Here is a 19798-nt window from a genome sequence, read left to right on the forward strand (position 1 = left end):
AAAAAGGAATGAAGCCCTGACACAGTTACATCATGGATGAACTTTGAACACGTCGTGCTCAGTGAAAGAAGCCAGACACAAAGGCCACCTGTTGTATGATTTCATTTATATGAAATGTCCAGAGCAGGCAAATCCATAGACCCAGACAGCAGATTAGTGGTTGTTCAGGGTCTAGGGGAGAGGGAGTGGGAGGTGACTGGTAACCGGACAGGGTTTCTTTTTTCGGGTAATGAAAATGTTCGGGAACTAGAGAGAGGTGATGGTTTCACAACACCGTTTTAAATGCCACTGAATCGTTCGCTTTATTTTATTTTTTATTTTTCCTTACTTTTATTTTTAAGGGATTTTTATGCTCAGTGTGGGCCATGAACTTACAACCCCGAGATCATGAGTCGCGTGCTCCTCCAACCGAGCCAGCCAGGCGCCCCGAATCGTCCGCTTTAAGATGGTTAATTTCAGGGTGCCTGGGTGGCTCCGTCGGTTGAGCGTCCGACTTTGGCTCAGGTCATGATCTCGCGGTTCGCGAGTTCAAGCCCCACATCAGGCTCATTGCTGTCAGCCTGGAGCCTGCTTGGGATTCCATGTCCCCCTCTCTTTGCCCCTCCCCCGCTTGGTCTCTGTCTCTGTCTTGCTCTCTCAAAAACAAATAAGCATTAAATATAAAATAAAATGGTTAATTTTGTGTGAGTGAATCTTACATCAGTAATAATTTGTAAACGAACATTGGGTGATAACTAAGGAAATCTGAATAAAGTGTGTACTTCAGTTAATAACGATCAGCTTACTGCAACTTCAAGATGCCCAGCATGCACTTGCCCTTGAGCCTTCACACCTGCTGTTCCATCTAGCTGGAGGCTCCGGGGAACCTAGGAGCTGGATCAGACTCTGGGGTCTGAGCTGCAGTCTAACCATTTGCCGTCCCCCTGCCCCCTCCCTCCCCCCCCCCCCGCCCCCTCCAATCACTGGAAAGGTCAGAGTGCTTGGTGGATAGGGATGATGTTGAGGACATTCCCCTGCCTTTGGAGGGTCAGGCTGCACTCTCCGGGGTGGGGGGGGAGGGAGAAGGACCTCCAAGCTAGTGGGGTCCCGCAGCAAGTGGGCAGCAGAGGCAATGGATTCCATCCAGCTGGGGAGCCCTCTCCTGTTTCCAGCTGTCTCATGAACACAAACAGCAAGAACCATTTTTTGAATTTTTAAGGAAAGTTGCTGAGTAATGAAGATCTCCCTGGACAGCACTGCTGTGCCCCCAGGCTCCCTCTCCAGGAACTGAGTCTTCTGGGGTTTGTGGAAAAGACAGCCTTTCCAGAAGCTTCTGAGGAAACCATGTCGAGGCTCTCCATGGCGACAGGGAGAGTGGGAGGGAGGGAGGGAGGGAGGCCACCTCACCATCATCCACACGCACTTGGGCATTTAGGGACATCCCCGAGCCCTGCTTGCCAGGGATACTCAACATGCCAGAGGGGCACAGTGTGGAGGGACAGGCCCGGGGGGGGGGGGGGGGGGGCTACAGGGAGGGTTTTCAAAGGAACAGAGAAGGGAATGAGGGAGGGGAAGACGCAGGAGGACACACTGAGTATTTTTAGGCACTGAATGCAGCCCTGAAATATTTCCACGGCCACTCCCCGAGGGTGAGCAGGGTGACTATTTCAGTGCCTGGTTCCAGTGGAGGCGGGACGGACAAGGGTGAGTCACCGCTGGGTGGCTGGACCCAGACTGGGAGGGGGCTCTTAGGGCAGGACCGGGGGCCTTCCAGGTGACCACTCACCAGCCTGGGCCAGGCAATCAGTGCTGGCCTCCGGGGCGAGGAGGACGGTGGCCTAGCCAAGCCAAGCATGTGGCACCATCGCCAGGGTCCCCCCAGTGAGCTGCTCGGGCTGAGCCCAAGGCTTATAGAGACGGAGAGGGTCCCAGGAGGAGTTTCCGACACTCTACAGGTGATCGGTGAAGAGTGAAGCTCCCCTCTGAGCCGCATGCAAGTCTGTATGGAGCGCTTGCTGTATTCCAAGCCTCCTTCCCGTTGTAATCATCCCGACAACCCCTGTGAGGTAGAAGCCACTGTGATCCCCTGTGACCAGCAAGGAAGTGGAGGCGCAGTGGGGTAACCCTTGCCAAACATTTGGGGTATCTCGAACCCAGTCCATCAGTGGAGGCTACGTCAGGGGAATAAGTTTTAAAGCAGGTGCCAACCTCACCCGCCCCCACCCCAAACGACTCCTGTCTCCTGATTCCATACCTGACACAGCTAAACTAGGAGAAGGTAAACGGATCCTCCAAGTTCCAGGAGGCAACAGAAGGAGGAGCTTGGAGGAGCCTCTGGAGCTGTGTGACCTGGGGGCAGGTGGCTCACCCTCTCTGTGCCTGAGTGTGGGAGCTACCTGGCACACACTGGATTGTTTTTAGGATCACGGCTTGGGTCTGATGACTCCTTTTTTTTTTTTTAATGCTTTTTAAAAAAAAATTTTATTTAGAGAGAGAGAGAGAGGGAGAGAGCACACACATAAGCACATGCGCTGGGGGTGGGGGTGGGGGCGGGTAGGGAGGGACAGAGAATCCCAAGCAGGCTCTGCACTGTCAGCACAGAGCCTGACGAGGGGCTCGAACTCAAAAACCATGAGAGATCATGACCTGAGCTGAAATCAAGAGTTGGGCATTTAACCAGCCGAGCCACCCAGGCGCCCGGGGTCTGATAACTCCTGACCTCATCTCTGCCCGGCCGTGACAAGCCATATAAGCTTGGGGGGCTTTTCACTTGCGGTTCCCTCCACCTGTTCCCTCCTCTCTTCCCGTGGACAGTGGCTTCTTGACCTTCGGGAGTGGATTTGAACATGCCTCCCTCGGTGAGGCCACCCCTTCCTCTCTGGAAATCTTCAATCCCAGCATCCTGGCGTTCCTAAGGAAAGACGAACCCTTCTGCCTGGGCCCTCATGGCACGCCTGCCCCCTCTTTTTTTTTTTTTAACATTTTATTTATTTTTGAGACAGGGAGACACAGAGCATGAACGGGGGAGGGTCAGAGAGAGAGAGAGAGACACAGACTGAAATAGGCTCCAGGCTCTGAGCTGTCAGCACAGAGCCCGACGCGGGGCTCGAACTCACGGACCGCGAGATCATGACCTGAGCCGAAGTCGGACACTTAACCGACTGAGCCACCCAGGCGCCCCCCCCCGCCCCCTCTTTTACCACGTCTGTGACCTCTACTGTGGGCCGAGCCCCCAGCACCAACCTCCTCCTAGTCTCCTGGCTTCCGCTCTTGTCTCGGTCTGTTCCAGAACCCTCTGTGCCTCCCATCTTGCTCAGGGCCTGCACCTGCCCCACTTCCTACCCACTCACTTTGTTCTTGTCACCACTCTGTGCAGGGCCTTTGCACTGGCACAGGCCTTTCCCCTTGTCTGAAATGCTCTTCCCCTCGATGGCTCGCTCCCTTGGCTTCCTCCTTTTCTTGAATGTCACCCTCTGGCCTGCCCTGACCACCTTTCTCCCACTCTTGCTTTCTTTTTCTCCACGCTGATGCATTCGGCTTGTTTGTTGCTCGCTCACTCTGTGGAAGGTAAGGGCCACCGGGCCAGGGCTCTTTGCCTCATTCATGCTGAGTGTCCAGCAACCGGGACGGGGTGGTGGCCCCAGTTCCTCTGCCTCCAGGCCAGCCCCCTGCTCCACTGAGGCGGGCAGCTTCTCCCAGAGGTCCTGTGAGCGGACATCAGCCCCACTCCTATACCCCTTACTGGCCGGGTGTCCTCAGAGGGACAGTGGAAGACACCAGGGCACTCGCTGAGCCACTGGACACACACACACTGCTGATACCAGGACAGGCTGGGGGCCCTAGGGTCCAGATGGATGGGTGGGGAGGACACTTGTCATCACTCTCCCGTGGACGCGGCGGGCACAGGGAAGGGCTTCCCCGCGGAGCTGCTCTTGAAGCAGCAGGTGAGGCCCCACCGAGAAGGTGTTGGGGGGGTGTGTGCAGACAGGGGTGGCGCAGGAAGCAAGAGAGATGCCCCCCCTTCCCCCCGCCTGCTGCCGTCTTGTGGGACGGATGCTTCGGGTTGCTGGCCGCATCCGTGTCCCCCAGATGGACTCTTGGCCCCAAGTCAGGCAAGCAGGGGCCAGGGCCGTCAAGGCTGGCCCTGCAGGGCTTGGGCTCCAGGCTGAGTCACACCTCCGCTCAGATGGGAACTGGAGCAAACGCCAGGGGTAGGAGGTCCTTGGTTCTTGGGAACCGGGAACAACCTACGTTGAAGGCGTCTTACTTGCCCCGAGTCACGCACCGGTCAGCTGACGAGGGCTCAGGTCCCAGCCGACAACCATCAGAGGGGTGGAAAAATCGAGGCCCACTGCTTAGGATCTAGACGGGCTCTTTTGGTTTCTCTTCTTGTTGAGGGGGCCGAGGCTGGTTTCTCGAAACCAACCGGGAAGCTTTGAAAAACGGGGCCGTCCCGACAGCCAGCTCAAAAAGACAGAACCTTCCGGAAACCCACTGCACCTAAGCGGACTGGGCTGATGAGGCGGCTCACGTCACGGGAGGGCGAGGAGGGGACTGGGCTGCAAGCCCGGGCTGCCTGGCTGGAAAGGTCAGGGCCGGCTGGCACGTCTGGCGACACACGCAGGAAGCCGCGATTACGCAGGCTGGCTCCGGTGCCGGCGCTGAGCCCCAGTGCAGAACCGTGGTGGGGGTGGGGGGGGGGAGGGAGAGCCTGGGCCCAAGACCCTGAACTGTGAAAGGCGTTCTCGTTCTCGTTGTTCTCGGGGGCAGGGCTAGGTTAGGGGAGGAAAAACCAAACTGCCAGAAGCAGGAAGGGGCGGGGACTCCAAAGGGCTTCCCATTCGCAGCCTTGCTGGACACCTGACCCCAGCTTTCATCAAAGCCTTCCAGACGGGGCCCCACAGGCTTTTATGGGCCTGTGAGTCCGGGGCCATGGGGGAGGGGAGCTGAGAACCCGGCCATCTCCCTTCCCACCGGTCCTTCTGGCTCCTGCCCCCACCCCCCACCCCCAGCCCGCAGCCCACGTCTCCGAGGGATGTGATCTCTCTGGGCCTGGGGCTTTGCCAGGCGCCCCCGGGTTCCACTCTGCCTCCATGCCCTGTCCCCCGTCCGCGCCAGAGTGCTGCTTTGACACTCGACACATATTCGGGCTGCAGCAGGTCCCACGAGGGGCGCCCGAGGGAAAAGCAATGGTGGTGGCCTGGGGCAGGGCAAGAGCACATCTTGAGACGGGCTGAGGAGTCTCGGATGTGGCTACCTGCGAGACTGCCTGGCTAGCCCTCGGCAGCTCCAACCAGTGGAGTTCTGTCTCAGGCAGCACCTTGGATGCTGATCACCCCCGAGAACGGGTCTCGACACGGTGACGATGAGAACCCGCTCTGGTGGGAAGCGGCTGGTGCCCCGTCTTGCCTCCCAGCACCAGGCTGTCCCGCAGTTCCCCTCACTTGTAACAACAAGGAAAATCAGTCCGCTGACAATGGCACAGAAGCATTTTACAAAAGTGCTGGCTCAACATCCCAGGCAGATCACGTCTGTGCCCCAACTTGGGAGAGGAGATAAGAGCCTCATGACAAGGTTCCTCGCACGTTGCTGGAGGCAGCCGCTCGTCACAGCTTCTCTCAGTGATCCTGGTGTGAATGGTGCTTACAAAGCAGGGGCGGAGGGCAGGACACTGGTGGCAAGGATGGGCTGCGTGGGCATCACGCTGGCTCCTCCCTGGGTCTCCCCCCCCCCCCCCCGCCGCTTCCCCGCATCACCTCTCTCTGCAAAGGGGCCCAGGGATGACAGGCAGACCTGGTGCTGGAGGGCCACTCCCACCGCCCGGACAACAGCCACCTCTTTCTTAAAAGGACATCATGGGACACGGAACCAGTGTCCTGTTGAAATACTTCCCCTTGGCGAGACAGGCAGCAACCCTCGAAAGGAAACTTCTTTTATGGGGCTGTGATTTCCTGAGGATACCACACTCTAGATGTGCCCAATGGCTCAAAAGGAATTAGGAATTTGCAGTTGGTAGTTGTATTTGTTTTTATTTTTGTAACACAAACAGGGAGGGAGGAGTCAAAGGGGCAGGGCGCAGCAACGTCCCAGGAACAGCTTCTGTGGCAGCATACGTTCCTACGTATTTGTTTTCAAAAGGCAGTTCTGAGGTCCGTGTTTCAGGAAACTCCCAAGGCTGTCAATCTCCGTGCAAACAGCTTAAAATAAAAACCTCCGGTCTGTTCACCACAGGAGGATCCAACTCAAAATGCAAAATAAGCCTGTTTGGAAAGCGCCCGCCCTCAAAACAAGAGCGAGGGCTTTAAAGACATATTAAACACAGAATCTTCCAGGAATCGAGTCAGCTGCGGCATCACACAACCAAAAACACCAAATAACATATCCAACTGTAGAACTGCTGGCTTTAAAAAATAAAGGGGTGGGGGTGGGGGGGGGACTTACGTAAAAAGGATCACAAAATGACAGACGGGGAGGGACGGGGGCTCTTCCCCAACACCTGCCTCTGCTTTTTGCTCTGAACACGCTCCCGAATCGGAGAGCAGGACCGCAGCGCCAGGGAGCGGCAACAGATGCTCAGGGGCAGCTCAGTCTCGGGGGGACGAGGGGCGGCTCACTGTTTGCCCGCCTGCCTGCCCGGCTTCTTTTCCGGCTGACCTCTGCCTGTGCCTGGGATCCCACCTCGGCCCCGGCCACCAAACACACCTGTGAAAACAGAGGAGGGGGCTGCAGCAGACCCAGGTCTGGAAGTCCAGCTGAGATGTGGGGTGGTGCTCCAGAAAGTTCTCAGTGTTGACGAGGGACAAGACCAGCTCCCCAGGGGTACGAGGGATGGCAGGGAGGACAGAGGTCAGCTCCCAGTCACACGGGGGCTTGGGGCGGGCTTCCTGGGAGAGGGCCTGGGGCCAGGGTAGGGGGGAGTCATCAAAAGGACAGAGCCAGATGGCTTCCAGGAGGAGGGGAGCGAGAGCCCGAACAGGGACAGCACTCAGCCCAGGGGGAGGGGCACAGGCCCCCAGCTCTGAGGACCCAGGCTTCTCTTTCCCGGCACCGCCCACACCCACTGGCCCAGGAGAGAAACCGTTGGGAGATTCTGTGTGTCCAGCCTGGGGGCGGGGATAAGGGAGTTCTCTGCCCTCTAATCCCCGCTGGCCAGTGATGGGGCTGTGTTTCTAAGACATTTTATGTGGAGCCCGAGGTAGGAGCTGTGTAGGAGGCTGAGTAGTCAGGGATAGAACACAACCCCACCCAGGGAGGACCCGGAAGGACCAGGGCAGCATGGGGACACAGAAAGGTGCCCACAGTCCCCCTTCCGCCACAAACCCACAGCGGGCCCTACAGGGACTGACGCCAATGCCCGCAGAAGCTGCCTCTCCTCACCTCTCACGGGCAAGACCAGCTCTGCCACACACCGTGAGATTTCCAGCTGCCGCCGAGGGTCCCATGGCCTCTCTCTTCAGAGGGGCCCAAGGAATTACTCCTCCCTCAGTCTCTGCTCCTCTGGGCAGCTCACTCAACAGTGGTGGCCCCCAGCACGAAGAGCCAGCCCCCAGGTATGGAAAAGGCCCAGTTCACCCCCAGGCCTCGGTAACCCTCCATCTGGAGTGCCCTCTCCGCCTCCTCCCTCTGGCTCACTCCTGATGATCACGGGAGCCTCGAGGCTCCGGGCTGACTCTGTCCGTCCTGGCTCTGCCTGTGAGCCCCCGGGGTGTGTGGGTGGGGGGGACCTAGGCCTGGCACACAGAAGGCCCCTACAGATGGAAGAGACAAAGCCAGGGCCCTCCAACAAGAGGAGTGAGTGGGGGGTGGGGGGTCTGCAGATGGCCTCTGGGCTCAGGCCCCAGCTAACTGCACAACAAATTGAATTTTAAGCCAGATTTATAATCCCGGGGTTGGGGGTAGGGTGAGGGGAGTCCGTCAAAAAGGCATGAACTCTTCCTTGTATAAAGGAGAGACGGCAGGGAAGGGTCTCACGCCAGGCCCTGAGCTGGGATTCTCACCAGCAGCCTGGTGAGGCAGGGGCCCCCAGACTCTCTGCAGAGGGGAACATGAAGCTGGGGAGGTGCCTCGCCATGCCCAGAGCACCTGCCAGGACCCACAGGTGGGCATCAGACGAGGGCTCAAGTCCCAGGTCAGCACAGGCACCGCATCAGTCGGCTGGGCTGGACCCAGAGTTAAGGGAGCACCGATGACTGCTGCCGGGCAGAAGGGCCCAGGTCGGGGAGGAGGGGGGTCAGCACCACCCACCAGGACTACACGATGCTCCTTGGGTTGGGCCTGTGGGGCTGGGGCAGGCAGCAAACAGCAGCACCAGGAGAGCCCTGTGAGTCATGACCCCCAGCTCCACGTAGGGGGCTCAGAGCCAGGCCTGTGGCACCGTGACGGCACCACCCGAGAATGTCAACACTGGGACGGGATGGCTGACACGTGCTGCTGCAGCCACCCTTCAGCGGCAAGGCCCGGGCAGACCCCGTGGCCTAGCCAGCTGGAGGGGTCGGGGGGAATGAGGGGAGAGAAAGGCCTACCTCGCCCAGCACCCCCCATGCCTCGACCCTTCTGCTGCTTCTGCTGCTGCAGGCCACCGCGGCCACGGCCCTTGGCCACCACCTCCTCCTTGACCATGTCGATGATCTCATCAGGTATGCGCAGGTACTTGATCGTGCTGCCACGGATGTAGCACTCGGGCATCCGCCAAAACTTGTCCCCATCCTGTGTGAGAGAAGGGGGAGTCTCAGATCTGGGGAGCATGGGGGGAGTCCCTGCAGAGGGGGTGCAGATGGCCAGGGCACACCTGTCCCTCATGTCCCCATTCCCACCTGGGCCACAGTCCTAGCCTCCCTGCACCTGCAATCACCCCTGCGTAGTTCTCAGTCCTGGACTTGACGTGGGGGTGGGGGAGCTGCCTTCCAGTGGAATCTCTCCAGACCCTTGGCATCCCTTTATACAGGAAGAGTCAGGGGATCACATGAGATAGCTTCCTCATTCTCGACCTGTCCTCCAGTGTGGGACAGGGTTTGTTACCTGCGGCCCACAGCCCAGAGAAGGCTGTGGCCCTACGTACCAGGCACTGCCACAGCCTGGCCATGGCCCAGCCCCTCCACTCTCCTGCCCCCAGCCTTCTAGAACCCACCTTCTGGAACCCTCTCCTCCTGCCCTGACTCATTCATTCATCCACATGTCTCCTGACAGGCTCTGAGCTGGGTGTGGGACAAAGTAAGTGGGATAGAGACTCTGTGTGACCGGTGAAGAGGGCGGGAGGGGGTGGCAAGGCTGGCCAGAGGCGGCAACCAATGATGCCAGTTTTCAGAGGAGCTAATTAAGGCTGGAGAGATTAGGAGGCTTGCAAAGTCACAGACTCCGGAGCAATGCCAACACTGCAGGTCCTAGGATGTCAACTGCCTCCCCCCCCTCCCCGCCCCATACCCTGTGACCAGCACAAGGCCTTGCTCCACACCCCCTCCTGTTGCCCTTGGGCAGGAGCCCAGGGCCTCTTCCTTCAGATTAGTTCTCCAGCCCCACCCCTGGTACCCTGAGCCAGAAGTCTTGGCAGCCCTCTCCTCCCTGCACATCCCTAGAAATCAGACCAAGACACTTCCCTTCTCAGAACCCAATCAGGGCCCCCTTGGCCCAAGGACAAGGTCCAAACTCCTCAGTGTGGCTCCCAAGGGCCTGAGATCTAGCCCCACCCTGGCTGCCCTCTCTCAGCTCTCGATGACGTGCCTTCCAGATGGAAACTTCTGGAACACACAGTGGGCTTCTTGCCTCTAGCACTTTGCAAATGCTGTTCCCACTTTTCCATGTCTGGCTAACTCTGACCCCCGACAGGCCTTGCTTCCCAGCCTCCTTGAAACCCCCAGTCCTCATGCATAACACTTCCCAGCAGTGCCTGGGTCAGGCCGGTCTGGCCCAGTGGAAGTACTCAACATGACAAATGGAAAGCTAAGGGCCAAAAGGAATGTCTGGGGGCCAACTCTTCCCAGGAGTGTGCACAAGCCCCCAACCCGCACAGGAATCCCATGAGGTCTCGGGGCACTCCTCTCCCAGGAAAGGTAGGCCAGGGGCCAAGTCCGCAGGGATGCAAAGTACAGCCTGACAGAAACAGAATGATTCCATGGAAGCTCAGGGCTGGGACTGACTGCTCAGGGCTCAGCTTTCCCTTAGCCAGGGACGGGCTGGGCCCAGCACACTCCCTGCAGGAACCAGAGCTTACTCTGCATTCCCTGGCAAGAGCTGAGCAGCCTGAGCTGAAACCACCCTCCAACCAACCTTAGCTTTCCAGTGCTTTCTTGGCCCCTGGGGTGTCTGTATCCTGCCCATGCTGCCTGCTGCCCAAGGGAGGTGCTGCTACCACCTGTTTACAGATGAGGATGCCGGAGAGCCCAAGTGACACTGAACCTCACACCGGCCTCTCTTTCCAACCAGTAGATACAAAGGGAGGACGACCCAGGAGGACCCACAGGTCCAGTCTCTGCTGGCGGTGGAGGTCAAGGCTGACCTTGCCCTGAGAACTGGCGGTTGCTTCCAGGCCCCAGCAGTGGACACAGACCTACTGGCCACGTGCTCGGCTATGCACTGTGACAGCGTCTGCTACAGCCACACTGGAACTGCCCAGACACCTGCTGCCAGAAGAGCGGCACGAAAACCCGGAGAAAGTTTCTAGCGGGACACCTCCACAATGTACCATCACAAGAAGCAGGGCACAGAGCCACACAGGTGAGGGGAGACGGTCATACTTACCACTTTGCCTGCCGGGGTGTGAACCATCCAGGAGGACGGCCCAGGGGCAAGATGGGCTGCCTAGTGCTCTGCTGTACTCTGGGATGGCAAGCCTCAGGGCACCTGCCCACGGGCTCAAGACAGCCCCATTCTGGATGGTCCCCCTGCACCTTCCTCCCCTGTAACATAGGGGGCTGTTACCAAAAAGGGGATGGAGACTGGAATCGAGGCAGAAGGAAGCCCTGGCAAACCCCAACACAGGTTAGCAGTAGAGAGCCCTGCCTTCACCACTATCATCATTCTCATTGCTCTGTGGGTCATCCTGAGGGCTGGGGAGGCCTGTGACCCTAGACCTCCAGTCCTGGCCCATCCAGGGGTCCTCCTGGCCCTGTACTTCCTGGTTTGAGGCCTTGGGAGGTAAACAAGTTTCCTAGTCCACAGGGCCACAGGGCTGCCCTCGCCCCCTGGTGGCCTGGACATCCCATGGCCACATCGCCCTGGCCTGCTTGGCGAGAGATCTACACAACCAGGACCAAAGGCAGCAGAGGCTGACAAGGAAGGTCAGGTTTGCCTTGGAGGCCACCGCCCTACCTGGACACTAGGGATCTGTAACCAGAAGCGCCCCCTAGGCCTAAGTCCTTCTTGTTTAGGATGGGCACCAGAGGTGGGGGGAGGGGGCAGCGTCCCCCTAGGTGCAAAGTCCGGAGCACCAGGTGGAGTTGGAGGCCCGCACATCTGCCCCCACCACACCTGGACCAGTCACTCGGGCCCCGCCCTTCCTAAGCCCGACTTCTTCCATAGCCTTCCGGGGGGGGGGGGGGGGGGGGGGGGGATGACCTGGCAGATGTCGTCCCACAAGGGCAGGGAGGGGCCTTCACTCCCCTGAGGGCGCCGAGGCTCTATAAGCCCCAGATCTTATACGAGCCTGGCCCTGCCTGACCAGCTGTGCCAGAAGGCCCCCAGGCAGTGGGCGCAGACTCAGGGCACGAGGGCACTCACCCTGGATGTGCAGATCACCTCTCGAAGGTTAATGTTCATCCAGTTATCACAGCTCACCAGGTGCCCATTGTATGTCTCTCCATTTTTGAGTTCCACCAGCTGGAAAGAAACAGCCCCAAGTCAGCCACGGGCCCCAAGGGAAGCGCAGCCCTACTTCTAAGAGCAACGGGACTATGGCCCGGGCCTCATTCTGACACATCCTAGCACCTCTTGGGACCCAGTAGCCACAGCACATGGTGCCTCACATGGTCCACACACACACATCCCCACCCCCTGACCCCCGGCCTCAGTGGCCCATCTTACAGGCGACATGTTTTACATCCTCTGTATGTTTTGCTGGGCATCGCGGACTTCTATGATGAAACCAAAAAAAAAAAAAAATTTTTTTTTAAAGTTTATTTATTTTTGACAGAGACAGAGTGCAAGCATGAGCTGGGGAGGTGGAGAGAGAGAGAGAGAGAGAGAGAGAGAGAGAGAGAGAGAGAGAGACAGACACAGAATCCGAAGCAGGCTCCAGGCTCCGAGCCGTCAGCACAGAGCCTGATGCGGGGCTCGAACCCACGAACCGTGAGATCATGACCTGGGCCGAAGTCGGATGCTTAAGCGGCTGAGCCACCCAGGTGCCCCGAAACCAATTTTTTTGTGCAAAGCAAACAAACAAAAAAATAGAAAACAAAAACCAAACAAACCCACAAAAAATCCTCTACAAATCTTTCTTTAAAGGAACCAGCGAGGTTTGGGTAACAGTGGCCACTGATTCATGACAGCTGGGAAGGCACACCTCAGCTGGTCCGGGCAGGTGTGCCAGGGGCAGGTGTTCTTTGATGGCACATGTGTGAGCTTTGGGGGTCTGGAAAGTCTTTTTCCATCCAACGCTTACTTACTCGTCTGTTTTATTTTATTTTATTTATTTTTAAAGCTTTCTTTTTTTTAAATTTTATTTATTTTGTGTTTTTTATTTTTTTTAACATTTATTTATTATTGAGAGACAGAGAGAGACAGAGCATGAGCAGGGAAGAGGCAGAGAGAGAGAGAGGAAGACACAGAATCTGAAGCAGGCTCCAGGCTCCGAGCTGTCAGCACAGGGCCCGACGCGGGGCTCGAACTCACGAACCGTGAGATCACGACCTGAGCTGAAGTAGGACGCTTAACTGACTAAGCCACCCAGGCGCCCCCTTACTCGTCTATTTTAATGTGTTTTGGGAAAACACAAATAGTAGCACATCACTCTGAAAATATGCTGGCATTTAAAAAAGAATCAACTGGGGGGGGGGGGGAGAATCAACTCAGGTACCTGCCCAGGAGAAATAAAAACAAACATCCACGCAAGAACATGTGTACAAATGTCACTGCGGCCAAAACAACCCCAAAAAGACAAAAAATAGAAACCACCCACACGTCCATCATCAGCAGACAAATGGATAAACAAACTGTGGTATGTCCATACAAAGGAGTATCACATGGCCATAAGGAGCGAAGCCCTGATACACGTTAAAATGTGGACGAACCTCGAAAAATATCATGCAGAGTAAAAGAAAACAAACACAAAAGGCCACACAGTGCATGATCCCATTTCTAGGAAACGTCCAGAAGAGGCAGATCCATAGACACAGAAGGCAGGTTAGTGGTTGCCAGGGGCTGGGGGAAGGGGAGTCACTGTTAACAGGGATGGGGTTTCCTTCCCGGGTGATGAAATTGTTCTGAAACTACACAGAGGTGGTTGGTTGTTTACAACACTGTGAATGTACTAAATACCCCTGAGTTGTATGTGTTAAAAGGCTGAATGGTAGGGGCGCCTGGCTGGCTCAGTCAGAAGAGCATGTGACTCTTAATCTCGGGGTTGTGAGTTTGAGCCCCTTGTTGGGTGTAGAGATTGCATAAATAAATGAACTAAGTAAAAACTTCAAAAAAAAAAAAAAAAGGTTCGGCTCGAGTCATGATCTCACAGTTCATGGGTTCCAGCCTCACATCAGGCTCTCTGCTGTCAGCGCAGAATCTGTTTTGGATCTTCTGTCTCCCTCTCTCTGACCCTTACTTGCTTGCTTGTGCATGCACACACACACTCTCTCTCTCAAAAGTAAATAAACATAAAAAAAAAAAAGATTGAACTGTCTATGAATTATATTTCAGTAAAAAAGAGAGAACAGAATATATTGACATATATCACACACTGTATGATTATGGGCAAAAGTCATTTAGGGAAAAAACACGTGTTATGTGATCCCATGTATATTTTTAAAAAGCACATTCATGTTTATACACGTTATGTTAAAAGTCTGGATGTGCAGGGCACCTGGCTGGCTCAGTAGGTGTAGCATGTGACTCTTGACCTTGGGTTTGTGAGTTTGAGCCCCAGTTGGGCCAGGAGTCTACTTAAAAAAAAAAAAAAAAAAAGTGCAGATGTGCATATATCAAAGATATAGTTAATTTGCTGGGAAGGTTAATGAAGAGAAGCTTCTAGGTTTTTTTTAATGTTCACTTGGTTTTGAAGGAGAGAGACAGAGCATGAGCAGGGGAGGGGCAAAGAGAGAGAGAGACACAAGAATCTGAAGCAGGCTCCAGGCTCTGAGCTGTCAGCATGGAGCCCAATGTGGGCTCGAACTCAAGGGCCATGAGATCATGACCTGAGCTGAAGCCGAATGCTTAACTGATTGAGTTACCCAGGTGCCCCTGGAGCTTCTAGTTTCTATGTATCTCTCGTGTTTGACATTTTTTTAAAAAGGTTATTTATTTTGAGAGAGAGAGAGAGAGAGAGAGAGAGAGAGAGAGAGCATGTGTGTGTGTAAGTGTAGGGGGCAGAAGAGGGGCAGAAAGGGACAGAATCCAAGCAGGGTCCGCACTCAGCGCAGAACCTGACCTGGGGCCTGATTCCACAAAACTTGAGATGGTGACTTGAGCCAAAATCAAGAGTCGGACACTTAACCCACTGAACCACTCAGGTGCCCCATGGTGTTTGACATTTTTTCCCCCTAGGTTTTTAAACGTTTATTTATCTTTGAGAGCAAGAGAGAGAATCCCAAGCAGGCTCTGCATCGTCAGCACAGAGCCCGACACAGGGCTCGATCCCATGAACTGTGAGATCATGACCTGAGTCGAAATCAACAGTCGGATGCTGAACTGCCTGAGCCACACAAGTGGCCCAGTGTTTGACATTTTAATAAGCATGTATTACTTTTATAAGCAGCAGAACTAACCCAGGTCCTGACACAGGCAGAAGAGGGTGAGGAGGGCAGGTCTGCCTCACCCTTTGCCTGGCCAGTATCCCCACCCCCATTCTGAGGCCGGCCCCCACTGAAACTCCTTGCCCCCGACCCACACGGACTCACCATGGGATGATTCTGAGCAGTCTTCAGCAGTGACAAGGGAAGCTGTAAGGCAAACAAAGGCACGTGGCTTGTCTGTCTGATCAGCACCAAGGAGCCTTGGTCTCTGGGCACAGCTGGGACTCCAGTCCCACAAATCTGCCAGCTCATCACAGCACTGGGGGTGCGGGAGCATGCATCCCTCACCCCCCGATAGAAGACACGTGCTTCCAACTCTGCCCAACCCCAGGACACACGCTGCCTCCCGGTGTGGTAAAATCTCAAACACTTGCCTCCTGCCCAAGATCAGAGGCAGCAGTCACCTGGTCTTGGGGCTGACCAAGGGCATTTCTTTACAACTCACGTTGCATATATTTACACCCTCGACAGGAAAGGGCTTAGCCCTCCGTGCTTATCAGTAGCATCACAGCACACAGGTCCTACCGCTGGTTGCGTTTTTTACTCAACTGCTGTCTCTGAGATGCATCCATGTGAATACATGCAGCTCCTTCAACTTCATCCTCAGTGAGGTTATTGTCACACCCACTCTACAGATGGGGATACTGAGGCTTAGAGACTGAGGACCTTGCTGGGCACTATAGAGCTAGTAAGAGATAGAGCCTGGCTTGACCCCATTTGCTGGAAGGCAGTTCATGCCGAGCCCACGCCTCAAAGGGCAGCCAAGCAGCTGGGAGTCAGCCTTGATCGAAGGTGGCTACGTCTGAGCTAGGTTTTCAGAGAGCACTCCATCAGGTAGGAGGAAGAAACATTCCAGAAAAAAATCTGTCATTACTACAAGTGACGGCAAATAAAAGATGCACTCTTTGAAATATCACCCACACAGTTTTCAAGATATTAGGAAAAAAACCTGCTCTTCTCATTTTGGGTGCACAAATCACGACCCACATACTAAGGGCCTGCCTCTCGGTCTCCAGGAGGGTGACCTCGGGTGGCAGTGCTTGGGTCCGGGATTCAATGACAAGCCAGCTGGCAAGGCCAGATGAAGGTTCCGGACCGAGGGTCCCACGGATGAGACACTGCCTCAGCGCGGGGGACGGGAGCTTCACTGTACCCTGCCCTGGCAGTTCTGGAATCCGAAGTCACCCTGCCCCCCAGAAGCTCTCTGCAGGGGAGTCTCAGCCTGCCCTCACCCTCCCAACGCAGGGCAGCTGCTTCTCCAGGTGGTGGCGACCAGAGGCCAGAAATGGCCCTCAACCCCCACAGGGGGGCCCCAGTGGAAAGACTTGAGCGGGGATTCCCACATCCCATAGACCTTCTCTATGAAGGGCTGCCCAGGGGAGGTCCAGCGCCGGCAGGAAGCCAGGCCCAAGCCCACTTCCTGTATTGGCTTCCTGGAAGGGCAAGAGAAGAAGGGGCCACGTGGAGAAGAGGTGGCTGCTGAGAGGAGGGCGGGCAAGCAGGCTGGGGCCCCAAAGAGACAACCTGCAGCTCCTGTGCCCTCATCTGTGCGATGGTGCCCGGGTGCAGAGAGCCATGGAAAAACAGGAGGCTCCGACTCCCACGTGGGGGCCGCGAGCCTCGGTCGCCTTTTACAGTGGAGAAGCCCCAGGCTTTCCTGGGCAAGCCTGTTATCTCGTGTCCAAAATGGGAATGTGGGCCAGGGTGACATGCTCGGGTCTTCCTCCCGGATTACCTGAGGGGGCAGGGCCAGGCTGGCCCTGGAAGGCATAGAAGATGGCCTCAGCACTGAGAGGCAGAGAGAAGTGCAGCCAAGGCCCCTCTAGATGAGGGACCAGCGGCCAGAGCAGGAGGGACCTTCCAGGGACACACCGCAAGATCCTGGTAAAGCCCATGAAAGCAAGCTGATGTCCGTCAGCAGGGGACCCACAGGGGTCCTCCTATGGCATACGCAGCTTCTTTTTAATTTGTTTTATTTTGGGGAAAGCACAAGCCAGGGAGGGTCAGAGAGAGGGGGACAGAGGGTCCGAAGCAGCCTCTGCACTGACAGGCTGACAGCAGCGAGCCAGATGTGGGGCTGGAACTCACAAACCGTGAGATCCTGACCTGAGCTGACCTCAACTGACTGAGCCACCCAGGTGCCCCGCTTTTTTTTTTTTTAAGTTTATTTATTTATTTTTGAGAGAGAGGGCGTGGGAGGGAGAGCGTGAGCGGGGGAGGGGCAGACAGAAAGGAGAGAGAATCCCAATCAGCACAGAGCTCAAACTCACGGAACTGTGAGATCAGGACCTGAGCCGAAATCAAGAGCCTGACACTTAACTGAGCCACCCAGGGATAGGCTTCTCTGCCGGCGCTGGCCTTTCCCCTGTCCCGGCTACTGGCACCACAGCCCTGGAGAAGCCACGGCTTCCTCGGCTGTCACTGGCAGTGCCCTATTCACAAAGCAGCTGAGAAGGCGTCTGAGACACAGAAGGCACCAAAACCTGCTCCCAACACTCCCCTGCACATCCAGGCCCCAGGCAGGTCACAAGGCCAAGCCAGCTCCAGCCAAACTGGACCATTCGGTTTCTCACAAGCCACACCCATTTGTGCTATCCGACCTTTGTTCCCCAGGTTCCCTCTGCCTGAGCTGTCCTTCCCCAGGCGGTAGCTGCTCCCATATCACTTCTTAAGGCTCTTGGCCAAGCCCTCATAATAACCTCGTCTAGGGATTGAGATTTCCACCTGGGCCACCCACTGCTGCTTCCATTATAGGACAGAGCCAGTCTCTAATTATCTTGTTTATTATGTCTCCCTGGCTAGACTGGAAAACTCAGAGGGTGTGGACTTTGTCCAGTGCCCAGCTTGGAGCCAGGCACTTGAGAGGGACTCAGTAAATATTTGCTGAACAAATACACAAGAAAATGCACACATCATCCAGGGAGGCAAGCGGTGTGGGTGGAATAACCGCCCCACCCCACAGATAAGAAAAGGCGAGGCTCAGATGGGGAGGGGTAGCATCGGAACAGTCCCCCCAAGGCTGCAATGGCCGGGAGCAGTGTCCACATCTTGCCATCTTCCAGATCTTTATCCCTAAACTGAGCCGGAGACAGAGGCTAGAGGAAGGGGAAGATCCCTGAGAACTTAAAAGACTCGGTGGGGAAGAAGTTCTTGAAGGTGACCAGGGAGATGGCACAGGGCAGGACACCATTGGGGGAGACAAGGCCATCTGGAGTTGGGAAAGTCAAAAGCTTCAGAAAAGAGCCTCCCTTCCTCTAGGCTTTTTCAGAATGTCTGGGGTCTGGTTCTCAGGTCTAAACCAATCTAAGGCTAGACCTGACAGCTTCCTGAGGCTCCCAATTCAGGAAGCTGTCATGGATCCACCCTCCAGACCTCCTGCTTTCGGCCCCACCATGACCACAGGGAACTGGCAGTGTGTCACGCCTTGTCCCTTCGTGAACATTCTTCAGGCTGAAAAAATAAGTCTTTCCACAAGCACTGTTCTAGGCTCAGGCAACAACTTATCAGGGATAAAAGTCAAAGATCCTGCCTCCAGGGAGCTTAACGAGGAAGGAAACTTCTGGTTCCGCCCATGCCCTCAGGTCAATTCTGCCCTCCGGCAGAGAGGAACACACTCCCTTCTCTCAATTCCTGCAACAGCCAGCAGTATTTAGTGCAAGCCTTCCCTAACCCTCAGGGTGACTGGTGCTGATGGGCTAGGCACTCTCCTTAGGAGGCCTGGCTCTGAATTTCTGTGTGGTCCTGCTTCCCTGTCCACACATTTTAATTTTTTTATTTTTTTGAGGAGAGAGCGAGCATGCAAAAAGAGGGGCAGAGGGAGCGAATCCAAAGCAGGCTCCATCCTCAGCTACGGGGCTCCATCCCATGACCCTGGGGTCATGACCTGAGCCAAAATCAAAAGTTGGACGCTCAACAGACTGAGCCACTCAAGTACCCCTACACATTTTTTTTTTTTTAAAGTAAGCTCTACGCCCAACACAGGGCCTGAACTCACACCCCCAGTATCAAGAGTCGCATGCTCTACCAACTGAGCCAGCCAGGCGCACCTCCCTGTCTATACACTGAAGGCACAGGCACTCTCTGGCCTAAGTCCAGAACTTCCAGACACGAGAGCAGCATGGTTCTGGGGAGGTTTCCGGTCAGGGCCTCAGTTTCTCCTTCAGTGAACTGGGAGGGTGCAGTGATTCCACTCGTGGTTCAAAACGCCCTTTCTCCAGAAACGACACCCTGTGTGATCCAGGGAGAAGGCAAATCTCCTCTATGGGCCTGTTTTTTTCAGCCTGAAAACGAGTGGCACAGAAGACTTGTGCTAACATTCTAAGAACCTTGCAGGTCTTGAAAATCTCAGAACTGGCTTAATTTGAGAACTCAGATCGGCCCCCCGTCGCTCCACCTTTCCAATACATGAAGTTAGATTAGGTCGGATGCACTTGGAGCCACTCCCTGCCCGAACTCACTCTAAGGCGCTCACCGGACCCTTTGCCGGGTCCCCTCTCTCAGGCCTCGGTCTCCCCATCTGCAAGGTGGGAAGACTGCAGCTAGGCAGACGTATTATGAGTACACGTTCGTCCAATCCTAAATTCCCTGAGAGCGACGTGCTGGGTGCCCTGGGAGACCTCCCTGCGCTCGTCTGCGGCCGGGGGGCAGAATCGAGGCCCTGGCTGCACGCTAGCTCCGCGTCGCCCCTGCCTCAGCGCCCGCCCCGGAGGCGCTCGGCGGCCGCGTCCCCCGCCTCCCGGAGAGACCTCGCAGCCGCGCAGCCCTCACCATGGTGTCGGCGGGGAGCCGGCTAGCCGACCACTTCCGCCGCCGCCGCTCACGCTCCTGCCGGTAGCCGCCCTGCCGCGCGCCACTAAGCTGAAATGAAGTGGCAGCGACGTGAGCCA

At 56.1% G+C, this 19798-nt stretch overlaps 1 protein-coding gene across 5 annotated transcripts; it reads right to left on the minus strand.

The window, feature by feature from the left end:
• Positions 1 to 5988: 5988 nt before the first annotated feature.
• Positions 5989 to 19798, minus strand: LSM4 (LSM4 homolog, U6 small nuclear RNA and mRNA degradation associated). 5 transcript variants are annotated; one of them, XM_047844266.1, is made up of 5 exons: positions 19680 to 19798; positions 15018 to 15059; positions 11692 to 11790; positions 8502 to 8685; positions 5989 to 6681 (listed from the first exon to the last, which is right to left on the minus strand). In XM_047844266.1, exons 1-5 carry the CDS (start codon positions 19680 to 19682, stop codon positions 6590 to 6592), a joined length of 420 nt encoding a protein of 139 aa, XP_047700222.1. In that variant the 5' UTR covers positions 19683 to 19798; the 3' UTR covers positions 5989 to 6589. The 5 variants fall into 5 exon arrangements, with proteins under 5 accessions (XP_047700222.1, XP_047700213.1, XP_047700237.1 ...); XM_047844257.1 differs by lacking the exon at positions 19680 to 19798 and adding an exon at positions 19384 to 19443; XM_047844281.1 differs by lacking the exon at positions 19680 to 19798 and adding an exon at positions 17233 to 17358.

The sequence above is a fragment of the Prionailurus viverrinus genome, chromosome A2 (genome assembly GCF_022837055.1).
Source record: "Prionailurus viverrinus isolate Anna chromosome A2, UM_Priviv_1.0, whole genome shotgun sequence".
Taxonomy (NCBI): Eukaryota; Metazoa; Chordata; class Mammalia; order Carnivora; family Felidae; genus Prionailurus; species Prionailurus viverrinus.